General features: G+C 37.9%; 1 protein-coding gene across 1 annotated transcript in view; it reads left to right on the top strand.

The window, feature by feature from the left end:
* Positions 1-24,573, top strand: part of SMAD1 (SMAD family member 1) — a 78,371-nt gene that overhangs the window by 16,479 nt on the left and 37,319 nt on the right. Inside the window, exon 2 of the mRNA XM_043568052.1 lies at positions 15,072-15,654. Coding sequence (XP_043423987.1) covers positions 15,255-15,654 — 400 coding nt within the window. The 5' untranslated portion in view covers positions 15,072-15,254. The remainder of the gene's footprint in view (positions 1-15,071; positions 15,655-24,573) is intronic.

The raw sequence follows: 24,573 nt of genomic DNA, 5'->3' as shown, positions 1-24,573 counted from the left end.
AAGCAGGCTCCGTTTTGTCAGCATAGAGCCCAATGCGAGTTTCAATCCCATGAAAGGTGAGATCGTGATGTGATCCGAAATCAGGAGTCGGATGTGTAACCGACTGAGCCACCCAGATGCCTCTACAATGGTTACTTTTTATTAAGGCTGCTTTGGATTATCCATTTATTGTTCATACTGATGTGACTGGTTGACAGTCAGTTGAACTCAATTTGTATTTTTATTGCATGGTAAGTAACAAAGCCCAGGATGCATGTAACATGTTGTTGTGGCAAGAAAACAGCATAGACTGTTGGTTGTTCACCCTGTGTTCTCCTTAGATAAACAGCCTGAACATATTGTGTGGCTCTGACCACCGTCATCGTTCTCCCATCTCACTGACACACTTCATAACTCTAAGCTTGGTCGTGGTGGGAGCTGTATCATGCCCATGTTCTTTCTACTGTACTTTTATGTTGGTGGTAAGGGATTAAGGAATTTGTTCAGTTAAGTTGTGAATTAATGAAGACTAACATTCTCTTAGTAGTTGGATGTATAAAGGAGCAGATTTGGGGTTCTGAAACCTTCTGAGAACTCTATTAGGTGTTTGCATTCTGACTGGTAAGTAAGTCACTGTGGAAAAGTTAATAGATAGGACTGGACTGAACAAGTCCGGACTTAAAGTACATCACCTAATTTTGTAGGTTATGCTTGCCTTTATCCAAAGCATTTTTTCTGTGACCTAGTGAGAGATATTGCATTTGTTTCTTTTAGCTGTTAACTGGAGGGAGCTGTTACTGTTCTGGAAGGGGGCTGCTCTTGTTTTATTCAGTTTCTTCTCTGAGGTAGCCAAGCAAACATGTAAGTCCAGTCCTGTTTTTGGCAGATGGATAACAGGCTGCTGTCATTGATTGTCATGTGGAAGAGAGTCAGTGTTTCAGGGATTGTGTAAACTTTGATTTTTAGAAATCATTTCATTCACCCAAGTAACAGATTTATATGCTGGAAAAGTGACAGGACCAAATTGCTTTTGAAGATACTTGAGTAATACAAAACTTTTTTTGGTAAGAAATTTATGCGTTGAAAGGTTTGAAGGATATTTGAATTGCTAATGGAAAGAGGATTCAAGGACTAGAATGAGAAGGTAAATAATTTTTTTTATAATACATGTTTTGTAAAATTGAACTTTTTGATCATGTGGCTGAATTGCTTAATAAAAAAATCATATTCCCACCAGAGGTAAGTCATCTATTCCAGCACTGTACACAGGAATAGATTTCTCTTGAAATCCCACTTCAGTGATATTTCCACTCCTTGCAGAAACACTTTTTTTTTTTTTAACGTTTATTTATTTTTGAGACAGAGAGAGACAGAGCATGAATGGGGGAGGGTCAGAGAGAGGGAGACACAGAATCTGAAACAGGCTCCAGGCTCTGAGCTGTCAGCACAGAGCCCGACGTGGGGCTTGAACTTACAAACTGCGAGATTCTGACCTGAGCCGAAGTCGGATGCTCAACCGACTGAGCCACCCAGGCACCCCTGTGCAGAAACACTTTCAGTTATTTTTTTCTTTATAAAAAGATAAATCTTGCCACCTCTTGTTCATAATACTGTCTTATAGAGCCATGTGGAATAAATGTTACCCTCTTCAGTTTTTACTTATCTTTATTATTGGGGTTTTAAAATTGAAAACAGTAGTTGGTTATAAGTAAAAATGTTCTGAACTCCTCTCCTTCCAGCTCACTCCTAGAGGGAACCACTTGTTCTGTTTTGTTTCTTCCTTCCAGGCCTTTAAAAATGCACATATGTTGTACCTGTACAGTTTTTGTTTTTATTTGTGTTTTTAAAATGGAACCATACTGTGTATATTGTTCTGCAACTTTTTTCAAATTGAACGGTTACAGTATGGCTTTATTCCCCTGTTAGACATGAAAGTCTGTCTTTTTTTTTTTTCTTTTTTAACAGTTACATCATTGTCGGATGTACCATAATTTATTTAATCATTCCATTATTGTTAGACATCTGGGTTATTTAGAACATGAATGTCTTTGTGTATGTTCATCTGAGGATGTTGCTTCCTTTGTAACGGTCTCAAGGCGTGGCTGTTTTTTCTCATAACCCTTATATCACAGTGCCTGGAAGTGGGTGCCCTGTTCATTGCCATCAGACCATTCTTCCACCATCCTCCATAGAGACACCCAAGCTTTGACTATCGTGTCAGATTATACCACTCCCTTCCCTTCCTTGTTAGTGATTTACTCCCAGTCCCCATCATTCCCCCTAATTCTGAAAAGAGTTCAGCTTCTAGTCGTTATTCCCTCCCTACTGCTTCTGTGATCATTCCTGGACTACTCCTCCAGTAACCTTGGACTCCACCTCAGAGACTCAGTCTCATAGTTCTATAATGTGGGATTTTGCATGTCTAAAAATTAAACTGATTTCTCCAACCTTATGGTTATTTCCTTTACTTTAGCAATAAAACGTGTTTGTTCATGGCCATACCTTTAGAATATATCCAGGATCTGACTCTTCCGCTACACTGATCCAAACCTTTGTCCCTCTCAAAACCACAACAATTGCTATGGCGTCCCAATCTGTCTCCTAAGCTCTTACTGCTGCCACTACCACTATGTCGCTGCTCCTGCTTCCTACTTCCATTCTTTCAGTGGGCCAGCCCATGGTAATCCTTTCAAACTCTGGTCACATCAGTCCCTCCCCCCTCCCCTCCCCCCCACCCCAGGCTTCCTGGCTCAGTTCAGAGTGAAGGCTATGAAGTCCCTATGGATTGGCTCCCTTACCTGTCCCATCTTCTCTCTCACTACTGTCCCTTACCTGGTGGCCTTTGCACTTGCTCTTTCCTGTGCTTGCAGTGTGCTTCCCCACTTACCCACAGGGCTCAGCCTCCCACCTTTTTAGGCTTCTGTTCAAATATCATGGGGTGCCTGGGCAGCTCAGTCAGTTGAACATCCAACTCTTAGATTCAGCTCAGGTTGTGATCTCCTGGTTCCTCAGTTCGAGCCCTGTGTCGGTCTCTGCACTGATGGCACAGAGCCTGCTTGGGATTCTCTATCTGTCTCTCCCTGCCCCTCCCACATGCTCTAAATAAATAAATAAATAAACAAACAAACAAACTTAAAAAAATAAGTATTACCTTCTCAGGGAGGCCTTACCTGACCACTGGAATGCAGGTCTCATAAAGGCATGAGCTTTTAAAAATCTATTTTTTGTCTCATTCAGTGCTGTGTTCTGAGTGCAGTTTTATAGCCTTCTCTCTCTTTCTTTATCCCCCTTTCTCTCTCTCCCTTTACACAGTTAGAACTTCATAGAACTGACACAGCTAGGACAGAAACTCTTTTTTTGTATATACAAGGTGTTAAATTAGGTTCCTTGTTTGTGAAACTTGTGTTAATAAAATATATTACATTTTTCAGCATGTTGTGATTTTCAGAGCAGTTTTATGTATTCATACTTAACCCAGCGGGATAGGTGGTAGAATCAAAGTTTTGTGGAAAAGCAAATGGAAGCTCAGAGAGGTGTTTTGTTCAGAGGGCACCTCCTGAGTGGGTGCTACCATTCAAGCCTAGCTCTTTTCTTTCCAAGTGAAGGGCTCTTGTTTTCTCATTTAGAAGCAGCTTAAGACAACAGAAAAATTGTAGAGGCTTTATTTGAAAGTGTGGGATATGTGCCCTGATTTCTTATTTTGGATTTGGTCTGCCTTTTGTTTCTATTTTAAAAGTACACAGAATAAATAGTTAACTTTAAAATTCCTGACAATGACAGATCAACAAGTTTTATTTCTCTCACCTGTGGAGGAAGTGGCCTCCACCCAGTTTTACTGAATTAGGGGGGAAGTGATTTTTTCAAGTGATAAAAAGAAATAAAATTCCATGCTCTTCCCAGAGGAGGAGTTCAACAATTGAGAGAATGGCGTGAGACCATATGTTGGTTTGTAAAAGGATATAACTTGTAAAGATGTTTCCTTTGATGCCTGTGATGAATATGGATGTGTTTCCCTTTTAGAGGGTCCTGATTAAATTATTCAATTAAGAGCTGAGCAGAAGGTTCTAAATATAGGGAAGAGGGTTCAGGCTGTCCTGCCTTGTGTGTGTCAGCTCACCCCTACAGATGTGTGTTTGTTGTCATAAACCGCACCTGTGAGATCAGTGGGGAAGGAGAAATATGTTCCAAAAAAATGAAATACAGCAGGATTTTTTTTTTTTTAATAAAAGGGCAGTGTTTTTCCTCCTCTGGCCTATTCCATTTTCATCTGAATTTGACTTGTGAATTACTTTTTTTTTTTAAACCTGATTAATGGACTTTAACACACCTATTCTGTTTTAGTTATCTGCTTAAAATGTAGATCTACCACTTATTAGAATATGAGAAAGTTACTTGACCTCTGATTCTTGGGTTTCTTAGTAAAATTGAGATACTGATACATACCTTGAAGAATTGCTGCAGGAATCAATAAGATAATGTTTGTAAACACAACCAATACAATTGCATAAGGTAATAATGCAGTTAGAATTATTTTAGTTCATTTGTTGGTGGTGAATCATTCATAACTGACCACTTGTGGGAATTTACCACGATTGGCATTTTTTGCAATCCGTGAAACTGCCCTTCTCCGTTAACGGTGACTCAGAATATTTTTTTTTCTAAGAGACAACTGTGGTAGAGTTTTTCTTCTTGTCAATGAAATGAAAGTTTAAAATGCCTCCAGTCTTCAGTCTCCTGTGTTCAAGGAGTGAGCACTTGCAGGCCAGATGACTCTGGTTTTTGAGTTGAGGTGAATACAGATGAAATTTATCAGTGTGAGGTCATTAAGACCTGGATGTCTTGAAAAGTTACTATGAACCGAAGGACAGTTTTCCATTACAAGCACAAATTGGAGAACAGGGATTCAGTGGGATTAAAGAAAGCGGTACAACTTCTGGAGGAAGTGGCAAGGAGATGTACAAGTAAGACAGATTTGTTTGTGGAAGTTGAGGCTGGTAAGAAAACTCCTAAGTGCCTTCAGTCTAGTTAACAAGTAATCATCTAATGAAACAAAACAGAGCTGACACTTGCTATTCTCTAGGGAGTGTCTGTGACTAAGAATAATTGACCGCTTGTCTTATAAGCAGCCTAGGTTTGTCAGGATGGAAGGACTTGTGCATGCAGAGCAGAACCAGAAAGCGTTCTTGTCTTAAAGAATTTTCCAACACAGTGGAGATGTATCGGACAGTATATTTGGCACACCTAAATATGTAAACCAGAGTGCTGTCCTCTTTAGAGTCTCATGTAATTGTGACATCTATAAATTCCTTGCTTCACTTTCATCCAAGGGATGCTACTTTTGAAATTATCTGGCTGCAGTGTCACAGCTTGCAATGAACTTACAAGTGGTAAGTGGTAAGCTGCTCTTCAGTCTGTGTGTTACTCCTGTCCTTTTAGATTCCGGAGTTTCCCACTCGGTTAACACTGGTGACAGACCACATGGCAGCTCTTGCTTGCATGTCTCCTAAGTCGCACCTGAGAGACTGGGCTGTTAGCATCTGTGTTTTAAGGTAGTCGTAATTGCATTACTACTAAAAATAGGTTTTTGAGAGCTCATCCTCCCTCCCACTGTCACACACCGGTTGCCCGGATTTGGAAAATTAATCTCTGAAAAAAGATTTTTAATGAAAAAATGGCAGCCGTAACTATTCAGAGTCATTAATTAACATGCTTAGAAAGTTGCGAAGTGTTTGGAAGTAACCAAAACAAGGCTTAATAATAAGAGGCTCCCTAAGGTGAAATTTGACTTCTGGATGTTTGTAATGGCAGGACTTTGATGCTTTGATCTAAGACAAGCAGAATTCTTCTGTGGTCTCCAGTGGATCTTCATGTCACTTTCTTGTGTAGGAATTTGTTTAAATACGTTTTCTGAGGATTCAGTTGAAGTAGAGTTCCTGGCAGCAGAGTAGGTAGTTTAAAAAGTGTTTTCAAACCTGCAAAAGTTGGAGAGAGATCTTGTTCATCCTCACTTTCTTTTTGTTCTAGGATTATTTTGGTTAGTGTGAGTTTTATTTAGCTACATTTGACCCATTTGAAACTGAACATCGAGGGCTAACTGCTATTTTAAAACAGGAAAAATAAATCCAGGGGCACCTCACCTGTTTTTTTCTACAGGTCTAATATCTCAAAACAAAGTTAGTTCCTAATGAAGTAGCTGGGAAAAGAAATCTTTGTTTGGAACCAGATCACAGAGCTTTATAACTTTGAGGTATTTGTCTGAGACCAAAATAGATGGAGAAAACCCATTTCTGTTTTTATATTCATTGTAATGACATTATACTTGTATAGCAAATTTTAACTTGTTTTTTTCCTGGTCTGCCTTAACAGTGGATAAGGATGTATCATTTTCTTTAATGAGCAGTATAATAGTCTTTGTGCTTTTGTTAGGCACTGTTTAGAGTTGATGCTGCTTATGGTTGTATTTTACTTGTTCCAGAGCACTGTCTCTACCTGCATTCATAACTTTTTCACAGGTACTGTTCATAGGATTGTTTTTCCACCTGGAAATGTGAGTGTATGTCCTTCTCCTTCAGTGCTAAGCCAGTATGCGGATTGTCTGCTGTTCTACTTTCTTGGGTAACAGGTAATTTAGTTTTACCAAAAGTTAGAAGTTCTCTATTCCTCAGGAATTTTGACTCTGTAGCCTAATTTTACTTAGGTCTGATGAATATGGTTGTGATCCCCTTCTATTCACCGCCACCCCCCCCGCCCTTGTGCCATTTTGTGAATTTTCTGTCTTACTCTTCCATCAACAAAGCTCATTGCAATTCTTGGCTTAATGATGAATTGCTCTTTATGGTTTAAAATATTTACTGGCATTGAATCTCTGGAGTATTTTTCTTTGCAGCCTTCATGTTTTTTAAGTATTTTTAACCGTAATCTGTTGTGTCTACTCTTCTGTGATTCTGTGGTTTCTTTGAGTGTCGGGAATTTTTAGGGTATCTGTTTTATCCTTCTTGAGAGTCATGATCCGTTTTGCCAATACTGCCTTTGGTAGGAGTATGCAGTTGACTTGGGTACCCAAATGAAATCAGGTAGGCTAAAAAAAATGGAGTAGTGAAAGTTACATTACAGATCCTCTGGCATGTTCACTTTTTAGCCCTTTATGATGTCTTAATTTAGTCAAGCACCTCAGAGGAGGCAAGAATTCTTACTAGGCCTTAAATCCTATTTAAAGTTGGGTGCAAGGATAGATGACACGTACCTTTCCATAGTACTTGTACAACACATCTCTGAGGTATTTTACATCTCCATGGCATTCTAATGAGGTATATAGTGAAACATCTTAGGTATAAAAACTAGTGCACTACAAAAATCATACAGTTGGCTTATGATTTCTCTGAAGCCCCATTGTGGCTCTTCTTTGGGAGCTCAAGTCTCAACTTTTTCTGCTTATTCACAAGATCATCTGCTTAAGAAGAAAGCTTAGTGGTGTAAGTCAGGAAATAATGCACACAGTTTGTTACTTGGAAATATTGGTTTCCTAAAAAAATGGTTCAAGCATTTTTATAGAAAGGTAATTTTTGTAAAGTTGTCTTTTTTTCCTAAATAACTTATCCAACTGTTAAACAGTTTCAAAGTGAAGTTAATCAATACCCTGTGCTTTTAGTTCCTTAATTCCTTTGATCTTTATGCCATGCTGTTTTACCATTAGAGTTAAGACAAAGTAATGAACCAGAGAATGAGAAGTGAAAAAAAAAAGTTGCTTGCTTCATTGACAATAGACCATTTATCTTTCTTTAGTTCCTTTTTTTTTTTTTAAGGTACTAGGATAGGAGTCTTTGTTTTTTTTCCCCAGTCACTTTTTGCAGCCTATATTTTATATTTATTTTATTGTGTAATTTAATTATTCCCTCAATATTTAATGGAGCCATTTATTTTGTCTACTTCATTGAATTCCATGCAAGAGCAAGAATTATAAACCACACTAGTCTGAAGCTACAGAGGGATTTAATTTGGTCATGATCTGTCTCCTCCCTCCTCCATCCTTTTATAAAGGTACTTGTTTTGTACCACTTGGCAGCTACTCTCCCTCTTCCCTTTTTTAATTGTATTTTCAGATACAAATTAGAATAATTATTTTAAGACTTTGTGTGGGAATCTGGGATCTGAAAGGCATTGAATAGTAGATAATGTATTTTGTTTATATTCACACAGTTGGATAATTACATGCTTCTTTACTAGATGAGGCCAAGATAAAGAAAATGTCCATTGTGCAATTGGCATTTTAGGTTTCCTTTAAATAGAAAGCAAGTTACACAGCAGTTAAAGGTGTTTTAATTTTTTTTGCTTTTTTCCTTTTAACATTAAGGAATAGTACATGGGTTGCAAAATAAATAGCCAAGTCAAAAGGAGTATGAGAAGAGTATTTTTCTCATTTGACTTCTGGCAGGGCTAATAGAAATCCTTCTCATGGGCAACACTCCATAGGGAAAAAATCTGAATTTAGAACCCTGTTTTAAACAGGGTTTAAAAAAATGTATTTTTATTATTTCCAAAATCAGATCACAGTCTAAGTCCAACCTGGCTTTAAAAGCAGTTTGTATGTGGCTTGACCTCATAAAATTGATTTTTTTTTTTTGTAATTTGCAAATATTTGCATATGGAGGCTTTTTTTTTAATTCAGAAGTTAAAGTTTTTCATTAAATGTTTGAAAAGTTTAGAAAAGTAGGAGAGACATATTACTAACCTTCCAAATCCAGCCACTGTTAATATTTTGATGTATTTACATAGTTGTTCATGCTACATAACCCATTTTATTTTGTGCTTAAGGTTTTTTCCAAGTTATTACATAGCTTTTATGAACATAATTTTTAAGGGCTACGTAATATTCTATTGAGTGGATTGTACCATAGCTTACTTACCTGTTTTCTAGTTATTAGCTTTTCTCTTTTTCCTCTAAAAAAGATAATGCTTTGATGAAAATCTTTGTGCAAAAACATTTTACCTTTCTAGTTCAGAATATTTCCTTAGAGTAAGTTTCGAAAAGTGAAGTTGCTGGAACAAAACATAGTATTTTTAAGGCTTTTAGAGGTTCTTTACTAAGTGAGTGAATGATTTTTTTTTTTTTTTTTGTCAGTGTGAAATGTTTGTATTTGGAGAAGAGGGAAGGAAATCTCTGTTTGCTGACTCATGTTTTTATTTTGCACTTTAAACTGATAAGGCCACTTAGCTTTTGACATAAACTAAAGCAGGAAGTACAAAAACAGGCAGAAAAAAAATGAGCTGTCTTGCCAAGGCCACAGTATCATGGACTCATTGGTAGGTGACTTGTTTGACTTGTATATCAAAAAAATACTTAACTCAAGTAGACAGATATTAGTCATCGGCTGGCATTTTGTTTCATCTACGCACATTTATATGTAAAGGTTTGTGATCTTGCCACTTTTAATTTTTGTGAAGTGGCATTGGGACAGTCCCTCCAGTTGGCTCCTGCAGTGTTTAGAGGTAGCGGTTTGTTTTTTGTTCTCTGTATGGAGAAGTCTTCCTGTATTAAGGCTATCACCTTGGCTGTCTCTGTGAAACACAGATTAGATCTGTAGGTCTAATCACAGCATTGCTGTGATAGAAAACCTTCCACTTGTCTACGGGATAAGATGTATCACAGGCCCTTCATAGTCTTGCCCCTGCCCTTCTTATCAGCCCTGTGTCATCGCCAGCCACCTTGAGCCCTGCATTTCTATTTTGTGTCTGTTAGAACTAGCAGTTTGTTTTATTTTTTTAATATAATTTATTGTCGAATTGGCTTCCATGCAACACCTAGTGCTCATCCCAACAAGTGCCCACCTCAGTGCCCATCACCCACTTTCCCCTCTCCCGCACCCCCCATCAACCCTCAGTTTGTTCTCTGTATTTAAGAGTCTCTTATGGTTTGCCTCCCTCCCTCTCTGTTTGTAACTTTTTTTTTTCTCCCCTCAAACCAGCAGTTTAGACAAGTGGCTAAAATATTGAGGCTCTAGAGAGCACAGATTCAGACCCTGGCTCTGGCATACAGCTGTGTCTGTAAACTTTGGGCAACTTATTTCACTTTTCTGTATTTCATTTCCTTTACCTGTAAAAAGAGAGAAACAATAGTGTTTACTCAGAGGGTTTGTTGTAAAGGTTACACTAGTTAGTAGATCCAAAGTGTCGGAACAGTGTCTGTCAGGTAGCGATAGCTCAAAATGTTAGCTCTGTTGTTTCATAAAATTCTACTCATCCTTTAAGACCTCTCTGGGAAAACTTCCTGAAATCCTTGGAATTAATTTTCTTCTCTTATATATTATTGTTTACACGCATTTTAGAGCTTTCCTCGGACAGTGTTCTAGTTAGTTCCTGGTGGGCAAATGCACAGTACATGGGCCTCCACTTCTACTCCTGTGCTCATGTTCTACCTTGGTATATAGTCACAGTGTGATCCTTCTGGATGACTTCCTGGAGGTGGCCTAACACTTCTCAACCCAGTCCTTTAGCGTTAGCATGGACACCAACTTGCCGCAGACAGCAGAGAGCGTTGTTGACTTCCTGGCTCTTTTCTCAGCTTGTGAGCCCCTTTAGGATGCAGACATTTTTGCCCCTGTCCCTGTATATCTATAGCACAGTGCCAAACACTTAGCAGGCACTCAGTATAGCTTTGTTGAATGAGTGTCAGTTTGAATAGTTAAAACAAAGGTCTTAAATGGTGGTTCTTAATCTCACCCTGCAACATACTTGCCTTGTATAACCCATCACTGACAGTGTTTGAAATAGCCCCTGGTGATTTTGATATAAACTCACCCCGTTCTATTTGAAAATCATTGGCTAAAATACAAAAAAGCAGTTATTGGAGTAGAAGAAAAGGCAATATAAAATAAGAAGAAATACATTCCCTTCGTAATTGGTTATGAGAAGACTAGAAAGAAGTTGTCCTTGTTCTTTTGCAAAGCTAATCTAAAAGTAAATGATTATTTCAGTAGGTACACTCTGACCAAGTGTGACTTTTGATAGCAGCATGGCTTTGTTTTCTCTTTCCTTTTCTGTTAAATGAAATTAATACCAACTTCAATAGAACTGGCAAATTTGGGTAAAACTTTTTACTTTGAAAAAGGAAATAACTGATTCTCTACAGCCCATTGAGTAATATTTTTATTTAGTGATATTTACTCATAGTTTATTGAGTAAAGTTGGAGTTCCACGCTTGGCCTTCTGATTTGTTCAGGGGGCTAAATTATTTATTAAACATTTATTGAGAATCTGCTGGGTGCCAGGTACAGTGCTGGGCTCTGAGGATAGGAAGATACTAAGATTGAATTCCTCAGTCACTTTGCTGTAGTGAGGAACGCATGTAGACTACCACAAAGTAGCTCTAGATGTGCAGATTGCTGTGACAGCAGTTAGTAATCCTCCTTTTAACTTCCGAGGATCAGTAATGATTTCCCCTTTTATTCCTATTGTTACTAATTTGTGCCTTCACTTTTACTGACCAGTTTTGCTAGAGGTTTTTCCAATTTTATTAGTATTTCTTGAGAAGCAACTTTGATTTTGTAAGTTTTCTGTTATGCTTTTTTTTCCCAATTTCTTATCATTTCTACTTTCTTTGAGTTTAATTTACTGTTCCTTTCCTTTTTCTTGTGGTAGATACATAGACCATTAGTTTTCATCTTTTTTTTTTCTAATATATGCATTTCAGACTATAAATTTTCCTTTAAGCATGGCTTGAGCCACATCCTGCAAGTTTTGATGTGTCATATTTTTATAGTCATTAAGTTAAATATGTTTTTCAGTTTTCACTGTAGTTTCTTCTTTGACCCATGAGTTATTTAAGTGTAATTATTTTAGAGAACGATATTTTTGTTACTGATTTCTTATAATGTGCTCAAAGGCATATTGTTTGGTTTTGATATGTATAGAGATTTGCTTTATAGCTCTTTATATGGTCAATTTGGGTAAGTATTCTATGTATATTTGAAAGTATATTCTACAGTCATTGGGTACAGTGATCTGTGTACATGAATTGGATCAAGTTTTTTTACAAATGTTGTTAATCTTCAATGTCTGTTGATTCTTGTTGACTTGTTATATCAGTTATCGTTTTAATCTTCCACTAAGATTATGGGTTTGTCTGTTTGTCATTTTAATTCTGTCAGGTTATGCTTAATGTATTTTGACACTTTTTACATGAAAATTTGAGGTTATGCTATATTCATGGTAGATCAACTCTTTTTTATTTCTTTTTTAATGTTTATTCATTTTTGGGAGACAGACAGTGCAGGTGGGGGTGGGACAGAGAGAGAGGGAGACACAGAATCAGAAGCAGGCTCCAGGCTCTGAGCTGTCAGCACAGAGCCTGACGTGGGGCTTGAACTCACAAACCGTGATATCATGACCTGAGCTGAAGTCGGAGGCTTAACCACCTGAGCCACCCAGGCACCCCTAGATCAACTCTTTTAATGTTATGAAATATCCCTTTTTTAAATATCTGGTGATGCTTCTTATTTTTGAAGTCTGTTCTTTCTTATTGGATAGTTACAGCAGCTTTTTTGGTTAAAATATGCATAGTGTATCTTTTTCCATCCTTTTTCTTTCAACCTTTCTCTGTCCTTCATATTTAATGTGTGCCTCTTGTAAGTACATAGTAGAGTTAGGTATGATCCCCATCCATCCCTACCCATCTTTTACTTGCATATTTAGTGTGTTGATATTTAAATAATTAATGATACTTTTGGAATTAGATCTAAACCTATTGTTTTCTGTTTGTCCCACGTATTTGCTCTGTTTTTTTCTCTTAAATTCTTTGCAGTAATATTTTTTTTAAAAATCCGTATTTTTTAGCTTCTCTGGATGAATCATATTTTTAAAAAGAATTCTATATTGTATAAGTTCTCTATTTCCTTTTTATAGTTTTTTAAATTATCCTATCATTAGTTTTTTAAATTATTATTATGACAAGACTTATCAATAATAATTCAGTGCTTTATCACAGCCTGGGTAGTACAAGGACCATAGAACACTAACTTCATTTACTCCTTTCTGTTTTGTTTTTTCCATGCATTTTAATTCTATTTTTTAAATACCACAAGAGATTCCTATTACTGTTTTGTAAAGTTAGTACTCATTTAGACTTACCTTTGTTTATCCTTCTGGAGCTCTTCATTCTTTCCTCCATTCCTTGCTTCTTTCTGGGATCTTTTTCCTTCTGTTTCACAAATTCCTGTCAGAAGTCAGTTCTCTCAGATTTTGTATGCTGTAAAAGACATTTATTTTACAATCACTATTGCATGATTTTTCCACTAAGTATAGAATTCTAAGTTACTAGTTGTTTGTTTACATTTGCACGCTGATGATTGCCTTCTTGTTTCCATTGTTTCTGTTGGAATGTCAGCTGTCAGCCTTATTGTACTTACTGTAGAATAATAAGGTGTCTTTTTAAAGTTTTTTGTTACAGGTTTTCAGCAATTTTACTGTGATATGATCCATCAAAACTTGTGGGTTTCTTTATATTTATCCTTGTTGGGATTTGTAGGGCTTCATGGATCTGTGTCTAGATGTCTGTTGTCAGTTTTGGAAAATCCTTGGCCAGTATCTACAAATATTGCCTCTGCAACAGTTTTCTCTCCTCTATTCCCACCAATTAAGATGATTTAAAAAAAAAAAAAAAGATGAATTCAGGCCATGTTTCAGTATAAAAACTGGTCCATTTCATTTTTTGCCCTTACACTAGAGCATGCCCCTTTGGGGTCTCCCCCTATGAGGCCACTGAAATCTCTGCTTCATTCTTGAGCCCCCTTCAGCTCAGCTACCAGGCCTCTTGCTACTTACAGTGCAGGCATTGGTAAGGGCCCTGAGAAGAGGAGCAGAAGAGAATGTTCTGCTCACTTCATTGCTTTTCTGTTCTAAGCATCTTGGCCCTCTAGTCCTGAGGACCTTGGTTGCTCTTTGATGTATTTAAAATTAAAGTGGGGCGTTTTTGTTTGTTTATATTTTATTAGCTTTTAGAGTGATTCTTGGGAGGAGGTTGGTATGATACATGCTCTACTATATCTTAGCTGGAATTTGTGCAAAGTTTCCCTCTTTAAGCTTTCTCACCTTTTCTGTTTTTGTCTGGTGAGGAGTAACTGGAAGGCTTGATTGAGACAGCTGGACTAAAGAATTTGGTACAGTATGTGTTCATGTGCTCCATTCCTTTCCTATCAATAAAAACCAAATTTCCTACTTTACTTGCTCTGTGGCCCATAGGCACAGGCTTGTTTACTGAATAAATACCCTAAAATCTTATAATGTTTACATAGTAGAAATAGAACTACTTTTTCTTTTAGCATAAAGATACTTGAAGAATAAACCAAAAACAGATGTTAAGACCACTGTATGTTTTTCTGTCACTTTCAGTTTTTGTTGCTTGAGGTCTGTTTTGAAATACATTTTTAGAGCTTCTCAATGAATCTGAGTGTAAAGCATTACAATATTGTTGATAACTTGAACTTTTTTGCACAAAGGTGTCTACTGCTTCTATCTCAGAACAGTTACTACACTTTAAACTGTGTCTCTGTAAAATGGCAACGACCGTATTACTTCACTGTGAAGACTGTTTAAAAAAACTAAGTGTTAGTCTGCTTGGGCCGCCGCAACAGAATACCTCAGACTGGGTGGCTTAAACAGTAGAAATTTATTCTCACAGTTCTGGAGGCTGGGAATACCAAGATCAAGGGTCCGGTCAGTTTGATTTCTGGTGAGAGCTCTATCACAGGCTTGTAGATGGCTGTCTTCTCTCTGAGTCTTCACATAGCCTCTCCTCAGTGTGTGTGCAAAGTGGGGGAGCCCTTCCTCTTGTAGAGCCACCAGTCTTACCAGATCATGGCCCCTCTCTTATGACCTCATTTAACCTTAGTTACTTCCTTAGAGGCTCCATCTCCAAATGCAGTTGCAGTGGGGGTTATGGCTTCAACATGAATTTTAGGGAGGACATGATTCAGTCCATAACATATTGTAATACATAAAAGTACTTAAAATAGTACCTGGCCCATAGTAATTGTGCAGTGAATTGTGGTTTTGTAGTAGCGAGTATTTTAAACATTTTTTCCCCCTTTTTTCTTTTCTAGGTGCTGACTTTGGATTACTTTTTAAAGCACTAGGCATGGTAATTTCTACTTTTTGGGACCTCAAAACCAAGAAGCTACAGAGAATCCTATGTCAATAAAGTGAAATCTCTTCCGTTGTGCTTTTGCATTTGGAGACTCCTGTATTTCCCTGTACACAAGGGGTGTAGAACTAGTGTGGTCATTATGAACGTGACAAGTTTATTTTCCTTCACAAGTCCAGCTGTGAAGAGACTTCTTGGGTGGAAACAGGGTGATGAAGAAGAAAAATGGGCAGAGAAAGCTGTTGATGCTTTGGTGAAAAAACTGAAGAAAAAGAAAGGTGCCATGGAGGAACTGGAAAAGGCCTTGAGCTGCCCAGGGCAGCCAAGTAACTGTGTCACCATCCCCCGCTCTCTGGACGGCAGGCTGCAAGTTTCCCACCGGAAGGGACTGCCTCATGTCATTTACTGCCGAGTGTGGCGTTGGCCCGATCTTCAGAGCCACCATGAACTAAAACCACTGGAATGCTGTGAGTTTCCTTTTGGTTCCAAGCAGAAGGAAGTGTGCATCAATCCCTACCACTATAAGCGAGTAGAAAGTCCTGGTAAGTGAGTCCTTTTATATTGACGTATTTACCAGATTCGTGTTGTTTAAAATACGAAAATAATCCCTTCCCATGTTTTTAGTTGTGATTTTTATTACTTTTTTTACAAAAGTTTATGTATTTATTTTGAGAGGGAGAGAGCGCATGTGGGAGGGGCAGAGAGAGAGAATCCCAAGCAGGCTCCGCGCTGCCAGCACAGAGCCCGATACACGGCTTGAATGAACCATGAGATCATGACCCGAGCTGAAACCAAGAGTGGGATGCTTAACTGACTGAGCCCCCCAGGCGCCCCTAGTTGTGATTTTTAAAGATTAGGGGAAAATGTGCCAGCCCTTGAAGATTTTGTACTTTCTAATGACTTAGTCCTCTCTAGTTAATTTTGTGTCTTAGGAGCGAGGCAAAATTGTCATAGCAGTACTGACAACTCTAATTATGAATGAATGAATGGTTTTCTTTCTAAATTTATTTTTTATGTTTCTTATTGGTCCTCTGAATTTCTCTAGATAAACTTAGCTGTGATTTTATTACAGAGGAATAAAATTCAGAAAGAGAAGAGAACATGGGGTTGCCATCTGTGTACTTGAGGGAAATACATCTTTAGTGCAATTGCTAATGACTAGTACCACTTTATTTTTAAAGATAGCATCTTTTGGGGGACCTGGGTGGCTCAGTCGGTTGGGCATCCGACTTCAGCTCAGGTCATGATCTCGCAGTTCGTGGGTTTGAGCCCCTCATCGGGCTCTGTACTGACAGCTCAGAGCCTGGAGCCTGCTTCGGATTCTGTGTCTCCCTCTCTCTCTGACCCTCCCCTGTTCATGCTCTGTCTCTGTCTCAAAAATAAATAAACGTTAAAAAAAAAATTTTAAAAAAGATAGCATCTTTTATCATCTCTGGTGGAATTTTGCTCCCTGTGGAGGATATGAGGGAATTCTATCTGCTGTGGAATCATTAGATGCTATTAATTTAGAGGATATTCCTAGTTTTTACGTGTATGACCTTTTTTGAGGGTATAATATGCATTAAAATTTGTATGGTTTTGCCCTCAAATTAGAATCCCCATTCTAGACAGTTTGCATCAATTGGAAAGTAATTAGACAGCCTTAAGCACTTAAATATCTCATTGTCAGATTGGAACCCATTTTGTTGATGGATTAGTTATTAATGATTTGTGGTTACCAAGGGTTCCTGAATGAAGCTGTGCGTTAGAATCACATGGCTCCCCTCCCAGACATTCTGATTCTGGCACAGCCTTGTAATCCATGTTTTTAACAAATATTTCAGATGGTGTTGAGTAGCTATTGGACTGGTGTTGGAAACTACTATGCTAGATCATGTAGTAACATTCTCAAATAAAAGGCATTCTGTTTTTGTGGGTTTTTAAAAAAAAGTTTTTGGTTTTTCATGGAATATTTAAGACCTGCAAAAAGAGTTTAAAGACTAGGGAATAGTATAATAATAAACACCTCTGTATCCACTTAGCCTGAGAAATAAAAGATTACAAATAAAACCCAAACTCTAGGTTTGGCCTCTCTGATTCAGTTTTCAGTAACTATTCTGAATTTTTTGCTTAAAATTTGATGTCATCATTCCCATGTGTATTTTTATACTGTTATTATGTATGTCTGAATCCATGACAACACATAATATTATTTTATATGTTTAGAAGAGTTACCGATATTGGAACATCCTTCCACAACTTGTTATGTTCATTCAACATTATATTTTTGTGGTTTCTGTATTATATTCTTTTGGATTACCTTGTCAAGTGCTGTGAAAAATCCTCTGGAAATTTTTTTGGAATTTCATTGGTTTCATTTGCAAAGGATTGACTTAATTTTGCATTTTCTACATTTATTTACGTCTTTTTCTTTAAGTTTCCTCCATATAATTCTTGTAGATCTTTCTTTAGATTTATGTCTAGATAACTAGTTGGTTTTTATTGTATCCATTTAAAAGTTACATTTTGTTAGACTTGATCTTTGCTAAGACTGCATTTGCTTTTTTCCACCAACTTTGCTGAATTCTTATTCTAAATTTTTTTTTTTTAACATTTATTTATTATTGAGAGACAGAGACAGATGGTTAGCATGGGAAGGGCAGAGAGAGAGGGAGACACAGAATCTGAAGCAGGCTCCAGGCTCTAAGCTGTCGGCACAGAGCCCAACGCGGGGCTCAAACCCACAAACCGAAAGATCGTGACCTGAGACGAAGTCAGATGCTTAACCAACTGAGCCACCCAGGCGCCCCTGCTGAATTCTTATTCTAATGCAGACATTCTTTACTAACTATTATATGTGCCGTGAGGTAAATTAAAAAGCAGAAAGTCAACACAAAGATACATGGGCTTTTAGCCATAAATTGAGATGGAGTTAAGAGTTTTGGAGAAGAAATAAACAGTGTATACAAGTAATATGTACAAACAAGATTATTTAGGTGTGTGATTTTTTTTGATTCACTATAGTAACTTTAAGGAGGTATACAGGGAAGATTCTAATCCTACTTCATTAATGATGAAACTGAGGTCCCTGTAAATTTAAGTAACCTGTGTGTCAGACAATTAAGGTTCACTATGTCTTCTCCATCCACACTCCTGCCACTCTTCTCCACCCTTTCAGCAATTCATCTTGTGCCTCCTGACCCATCACTCGCTTCAGGCCAATATCTGCACTACAGAGAGAGTTCTTTAAGATGCATGTTATGATCCTGTTATCTTCCTGTTTCCCACTGCTAGTACACAGAGCTCTGCACGTTCTGGTCCTGCCTGCCTGCTATTCCAGCTGCTTTGCCCATTCTTCCATATTTTGTGTGTTTGAGTCATATGGGAACACTCTGTTCTTTTCCTCTGTCTGTAACTTGTTTCTCCTCCCTCTTTGTCTAGCTCACTCTTATTTATCCTTCAGTTCTAAGCTTAATGGGTTTCAGCTTTGCTGAGAAGTCTCTCTTGATTCCTCTTTTGCTACCCTCCTGATAGGGTAGTCTCTGTTTCCTGTAGCAATCTGAATTTCTTCATAATGTTCCTCACACTTACACTTGTCTTTTTGTTAGTCTTCCTGGCAAGATAGTAAATAAATAAAACTGTGAGGGTAGGGCCCATATGTATTAGTAGTGTTTCTACTTTAAACAGCTAGCACAGTTCAATAAATTTTTTTGTATCTTTGTATGGTCATTTGTCCATTTTTTGGAAATGAGTTTTCAGCTTGCCTATGCCCTCTGAACATCATCTTCCCTTGTTCGTTTATTTCACTACTTACAATGAAATAACACTAACACCTCTGACACGACGAAAAGTTTTTCTTTAGGTTAAAAATTAATACTGAGATGATTTTGTTGCTCTTAGTAACTTACTTATAGAAGGTTTGTTGGGGCAGGGGTGGGATGGGTGGAAAACCAGCTAAAATAAGGCATTTGAGACTACAGGTGACATTTTGTCGTTCCCCCTCCCCCCCAACTGTTAGCCAAAAATCTTGTGAGGCATGCATAGAATAGTTCTAGAAAACTTTGAGGCTGAGGCCAAGATCTGTTGAATTTGAACACATCAGGATTTAGCTTATATTTTTCATATTATAAAGTGACTAATGTGGGAATAAGAACAAATGGCCTTTTTCCAGAGACCACTATGAAGCAGCCCCTGCACCTTGTGGGGGGAGGAGCAGAGAGAGAGAGAGAGAGAGGGAGACAGAGGATCTGAAGCAGGCTTTGTGATGACAGCAGTGAGCCCATTGTGGGGCTTGAACTCAAGATAAGTAAGATCATGACCTGAGCTGAAGTAGAACGCTCAACTGAGCCACCCAGGCACCTCAGGGGGTCTGGAATTCTAAGCTACAGATACACAGCTCTACACGGAATTACTTTGAACTATGTAACAACTTAGCTCAGATAAATTATTTCAAAGAGCAATTTAGCAGTTTAAGCATTAGTTAGGTCTCCCAGACTCGGTATTTTCTGCAGAGATTCCTGTTGAGATCTCTGGAGAAACATTCAACAAAAACTGGGTGTCTCTAGTTTAAAGGAGTGGTTTTCAAAGTATGTGTTCCCCAGACCAGCAGCATCAGCATCAGCATCACTCGGGACCTTTTTAGAAATGCAAAGTTTTAGACCCTTGCACAGACCTACTGAACTGAACTCTGGGGATGGGGCCAGGAATCCGTGTTTTGACAAGCTCTGTGGGTGATTCTGATGCAGGCTACAGTTTGAGAACCACTGGTTTAAGGTACCTAGACAAGTCAAGTCCAGTTGACTAGATGAAGTTGTCTTTTATCGAAAAGAGATGCTAATGGGTTTGTCTTTGAAGTTGTTTGTTCATCATTTTGAACTTTGCATGTTTTGTTACAGATATAAAATTGACCCGATCTTCCAGGACTTCCCTTCTCTCTGATATTCATTAAGATCAGCACTCTGATAAAATGTCATAAGGTGTATTTAAGGAGGTGGAGGAGTCGAGGAGAAAGGAATGCTTTGTTTTTGGCCCAGTGCAGGTTTTAGAATTGTGAATGCTTTGTTTTTGGCCCAGTGCAGGTTTTAGAATTGTCCTTTTAATGTTCCTTTGACCAAAAATACTTTCTTTAATTTTTTTGAATGTTTATTTATTTTTGAAAGAGAGAGACACAGAGCAGGAGCAGGGGAGGGGCAGAGACAGAGGGAGACACAGAGCCTGACACAGGGCTCAAACCCGCGAACCATGAGATCATGACCCAAGCCGAAGTTGGGCACTTAACTGGCTGAGCCACCCAGGTGCCCCCAAAAATACTTTCATGGATTTAAGGAATTGTGTTTTTTCTTTAACCTATGTCATTTATTTTGTTATAAATAAAGAAGTCTAAAAATTACAGTGGGGGGAAATCAGAAGTTACACAAGCACTGTGCAGTAACTTGTATTCATCATAGTTAACAATGGTAAAGATTGTGAAATGGGGAAGAACCTTTCTGTTGGTGAAAGGTACTACCTTGACCATCACTGAAAAATTTATCTTTGGGAAAGTAAAAAAATATTAAGGATTTCTTTTTCTACAGTGTGTGAACAGTTACAGGAAAGAAAGTTCATGCAGTTTCTGACCGTGACCCTCTTGATGATGTAACAGGTGACTGTTTATTTGGACTTTTAGTAGCCTTTAGAATTAAGGCTAGTTATTAGTGGTTGGGTTAAATATAGGTTTTCCTTTTCTTTACCCAACTAAATGCTGACAGTCTTAAAGTAAGTCATCTAACTGTGGTATTAAGAAGACCATTCAATTGCTATCTGTGGATATTAACATGCCTTTATGGAGACTTCCTGTCATTAGCCTTATTTGTTTTTTATGTTTTTCACATCGTTCTTGAAAACTGTTTTCTGTACTTTAAACTTAATCAACTTGAAAGGCCGTATTAAACCTGAATTTGAAATTCTGAGATTTCTATTTCAGTCTTTAACACCCTGGAGTTAACCTTCTGGTGCTTCCATTTTTGGTAAAATGGCTCCCAGCTGTTAAAATATACCTAAAAGCCTCTTCACCTGTTGGCTGAATGAGAGTTTTGACTCTTTATCTGCCTCAGTCACCATGTAATTCGTGGCTTGGTAAATTTTATCTCAGAAAGTCTTAAAATTCTAGGAATGGAGAATGAATTTAGTGTTTGCCAGGGACTGAGAAGGGGGTGAGCAGGAGGGAAGTGGGTGTCACTGTAAAAGGGTGAAAACATGAGGGATCCTTGGGTTGATGGAAATTTTCTGCGTCTTAATGGTATTGATGTCTATATTGAAATTGTTTTATTATTCTATAGTTTTGCAAGATGTTACCATTGGATGAAACTGGATAAAGGTTAGGATTTCTCTGAATTATTTCTTACAACTGCATGTGAATGAGTCTACAGTTACTTCAATGTAACTGGGTTACAATCAGTTAAGCTGAGTCAGTTAAGCGTCTGACTTCGGCTCAGGTCATTATCTCATGGTTCCTGAGTTTGAGCCCCTCTTCGGGCCCTGTGCTGACAGCGCAGAGCCTGGAGCTTGCCTCACATTTTGTGTCTCCCTCTCTGCCCATTCCCTGCTCGCGTGCGCGCGCGCTCTCGCTCTCTCTCTCTCTCTCTCTCTCTCTCTCTCTCAAAAACAAATAAACATTTAAAAAAATTAAATAAAATAAAAAATAGTGAACTGTGAAAAAGCCCCTAATTCACCTCAGGACTCAATCACACTACTGGTTTTCCTCAAGAAAACCATTGTACTTTGGTAAATGCAGCAAAGATGTTTATGTGTACTTGTTATTTTACACACAGATTATTAAAAAGACATATACTCAAGGATTGAGATTTAATAAAATTAATATTTTAAAAAACCAAAATGAAAAATTTTTTTTAATTGTGTCTCTTCATACTGCAAATGTGGTTTTACTTGAGCCAATGATGACAAAAACTTACATACAAGTAAAAATTTTTCCTTCTTAGGGTTGTGTTAATATATTCATTTGGAAGATTGGAGTGGAGGAGAAGCATTGACTTTTCCTTCAAGTTTATCTGAATGGTGATACATAGGAGTCTGATAACTGAAGTTGTAAGCCAGATATCAAGATATAATCATTGATCCTGAAGATTTTGTATTAATTAACAAAATTAAGTCTAAAAATTAAAATAAAGCATTATGACGTGTGTATTAAGGTTCTCCAGAGTAATGGAACCACTAGGATATATATAGATATATGCATATAAGAAGTGATTTATTATAGGAATTGACTTACACAAGTATAGAGGCCATAAAGTCCCGTGATCTGCTCTCTATAAGCTGAAGAGCCAGGAAGTGGGTGGTAGAAGTCTCAATCCTGGTCCAAAGGTCTGAGAACCGGAAGCATTGATTGTTTGAGGGCAGAAGATGGGTGTCCCAGCTTACGCTAAAACACACACACACACACACACACACACACACACACACACACACACACACTTGCCTTTCCCCTGCCTTTTTGTTCTATTCAGGCACTAAACAGATTGGAGGATGTCCCCCTTGCATTAGTGAGAGCAACCATCTTTACCCAGTCTACTGATTGAAATGCTAATCTCCTCTGGGGACACACTCACATACACAGCCAGAAAAATGTTTTACAGCTATCTGGGCATCCTGTAGCCCAGGCACGCTGACACCTAAAATTAACCATCTTCCCCTATAATTATCTGCATCTAAATTTCTCTTCATTTAAACATTTATGGCACATATACAACTCCTCACGAACCGTGTTTGCCCAAGAAAGGCTGGTATGTGATGATAGCACAGGTTGCTAAATCAAATAGTAGAAGTCGGGCAGGGGGGTGCAGTTAACTCTTAAAAGGCTGAGAGTGGTCATAACGGGCAGGGGGGTGCAGTTAACTCTTAAAAGGCTGAGAGTGGTCATAAAAAAGCTCATTCATCTCTAACACATCTTGACGTTGTGTTCCAGACTATGTGGTAGTGCAGATATATATGCAGATATATATGTATATTTCATTGTACCCAGGATTTAAATCAGCTTATAATAAGACATACACTAAAGTAGAAAGTATTAGACCAGTGAAAACAAAATAAAATGGAAGGTCAAGACTAAGAGGAAAATAAACACAAATGCATTCTGTAAGAGTTGCTATGATTGATATACAGCTCTGTATAGCTTCTATATGTTTGTGTCTTAGTCTGGGTGGTTCTGTAATACTTTTGGTGTAGGAGAGAGATGTATATAATACTTAGGTGAAAGAAGAATGCTTTGAAAGCTGTAAGAGGAACATATCAAAGCATTTGTACCTGTGAAGGGGGGTGGTGGGGAAGAGACTTTGAGGCCCTTAGCAGAGGCTGCGTGCAGGAAGGATACCTTGGGGCAAGGAGAATGTCCCTGGCCTTTGCAGTTGCTCTTTCAGAGTCTACTCAGGGTTCCATTCTTTTGTCCATGTGGAAGTTCTCTTTTGAAAATTCTGCTTCTGTACAAGCTCAGTACACAACCAAGGGGGCATGGAGTTTAGATGATGAATTTTTCTCCAAGATATTATCATTGGCCTTTGACTTGTGTTTGATAATTTTGTCATTGGCATCTACCATCTTACTAGAAACAGATGAAGTAGTATAATTATGCACAGGATTTTATACCCAAATCTTTTAGCAGATTCCATATTCTTAAAGGCAAAATGTGAAGTTTAATCTAATTCTTTTTTTTTCCCGAGCAACTGTTTTTAGTGCATTATTTGGAGGCATTGGTATTGTGCTATTTATTAATTGATGAACATAAAGAGCAGTTACAATAGGTTACTTTTACAAAAATTGTAAAACTACATAAATTGAGGTAGATAACTGGACAATTATGTGATTTGTTTCTAGATGGGATTTTCTGTTGACAAATTAACTTCAATTGGAAATAATTACGACTATATAGATTATACAAAGTATCTTCCTCATCCTTTTTCTTTCCTGACCATTATCTTCCACTTCATCCTTTTTCTGTCTCTGCAACATTAGGTGGGCAAGAGAAGGTATTTTCACATCTTTCTGATTCATTCAGATTCTGGCACTCTCCCATCTGCCATTGCTAGTTTATAGGGCCAAAGGAACACTCGCCCACTAGCAGTTGTTAAAAACAAAACACAAAAAGCATGGCTGATGAAGAAAAAACAGTTTTGAAAGCCATAAAAAGTTTGTCATAATAAGTGAAAGATGTAGTTATACAGTAATTGCAATTGTGTGAAAATAATATTTTAAATTAAAAGGAAAACCTTGGCTTCCAAGGAAGGCTAGCTAGCTTTGGGTGAAATAAAATGAGACCTGTGAGTTGTGCTTTTTGGCTTCTTATCCCCACATGTGGAACATCTTCAAACGGTGATTTTTTTTTTTTTTTGTAGGATTGTGAATGTTTTATGTGGTTGGGTACGGGAGTGACAGGTGATTTGCCCCATGTTGGAGTGCCCTGTGCTCTTGCTCTTGATGGATACTTGCAAACA

Source organism: Prionailurus bengalensis, chromosome B1 (assembly GCF_016509475.1).
Source record: "Prionailurus bengalensis isolate Pbe53 chromosome B1, Fcat_Pben_1.1_paternal_pri, whole genome shotgun sequence".
Classification (NCBI taxonomy): domain Eukaryota; kingdom Metazoa; phylum Chordata; class Mammalia; order Carnivora; family Felidae; genus Prionailurus; species Prionailurus bengalensis.
This window is presented reverse-complemented; position numbering and strand designations above follow the sequence as displayed.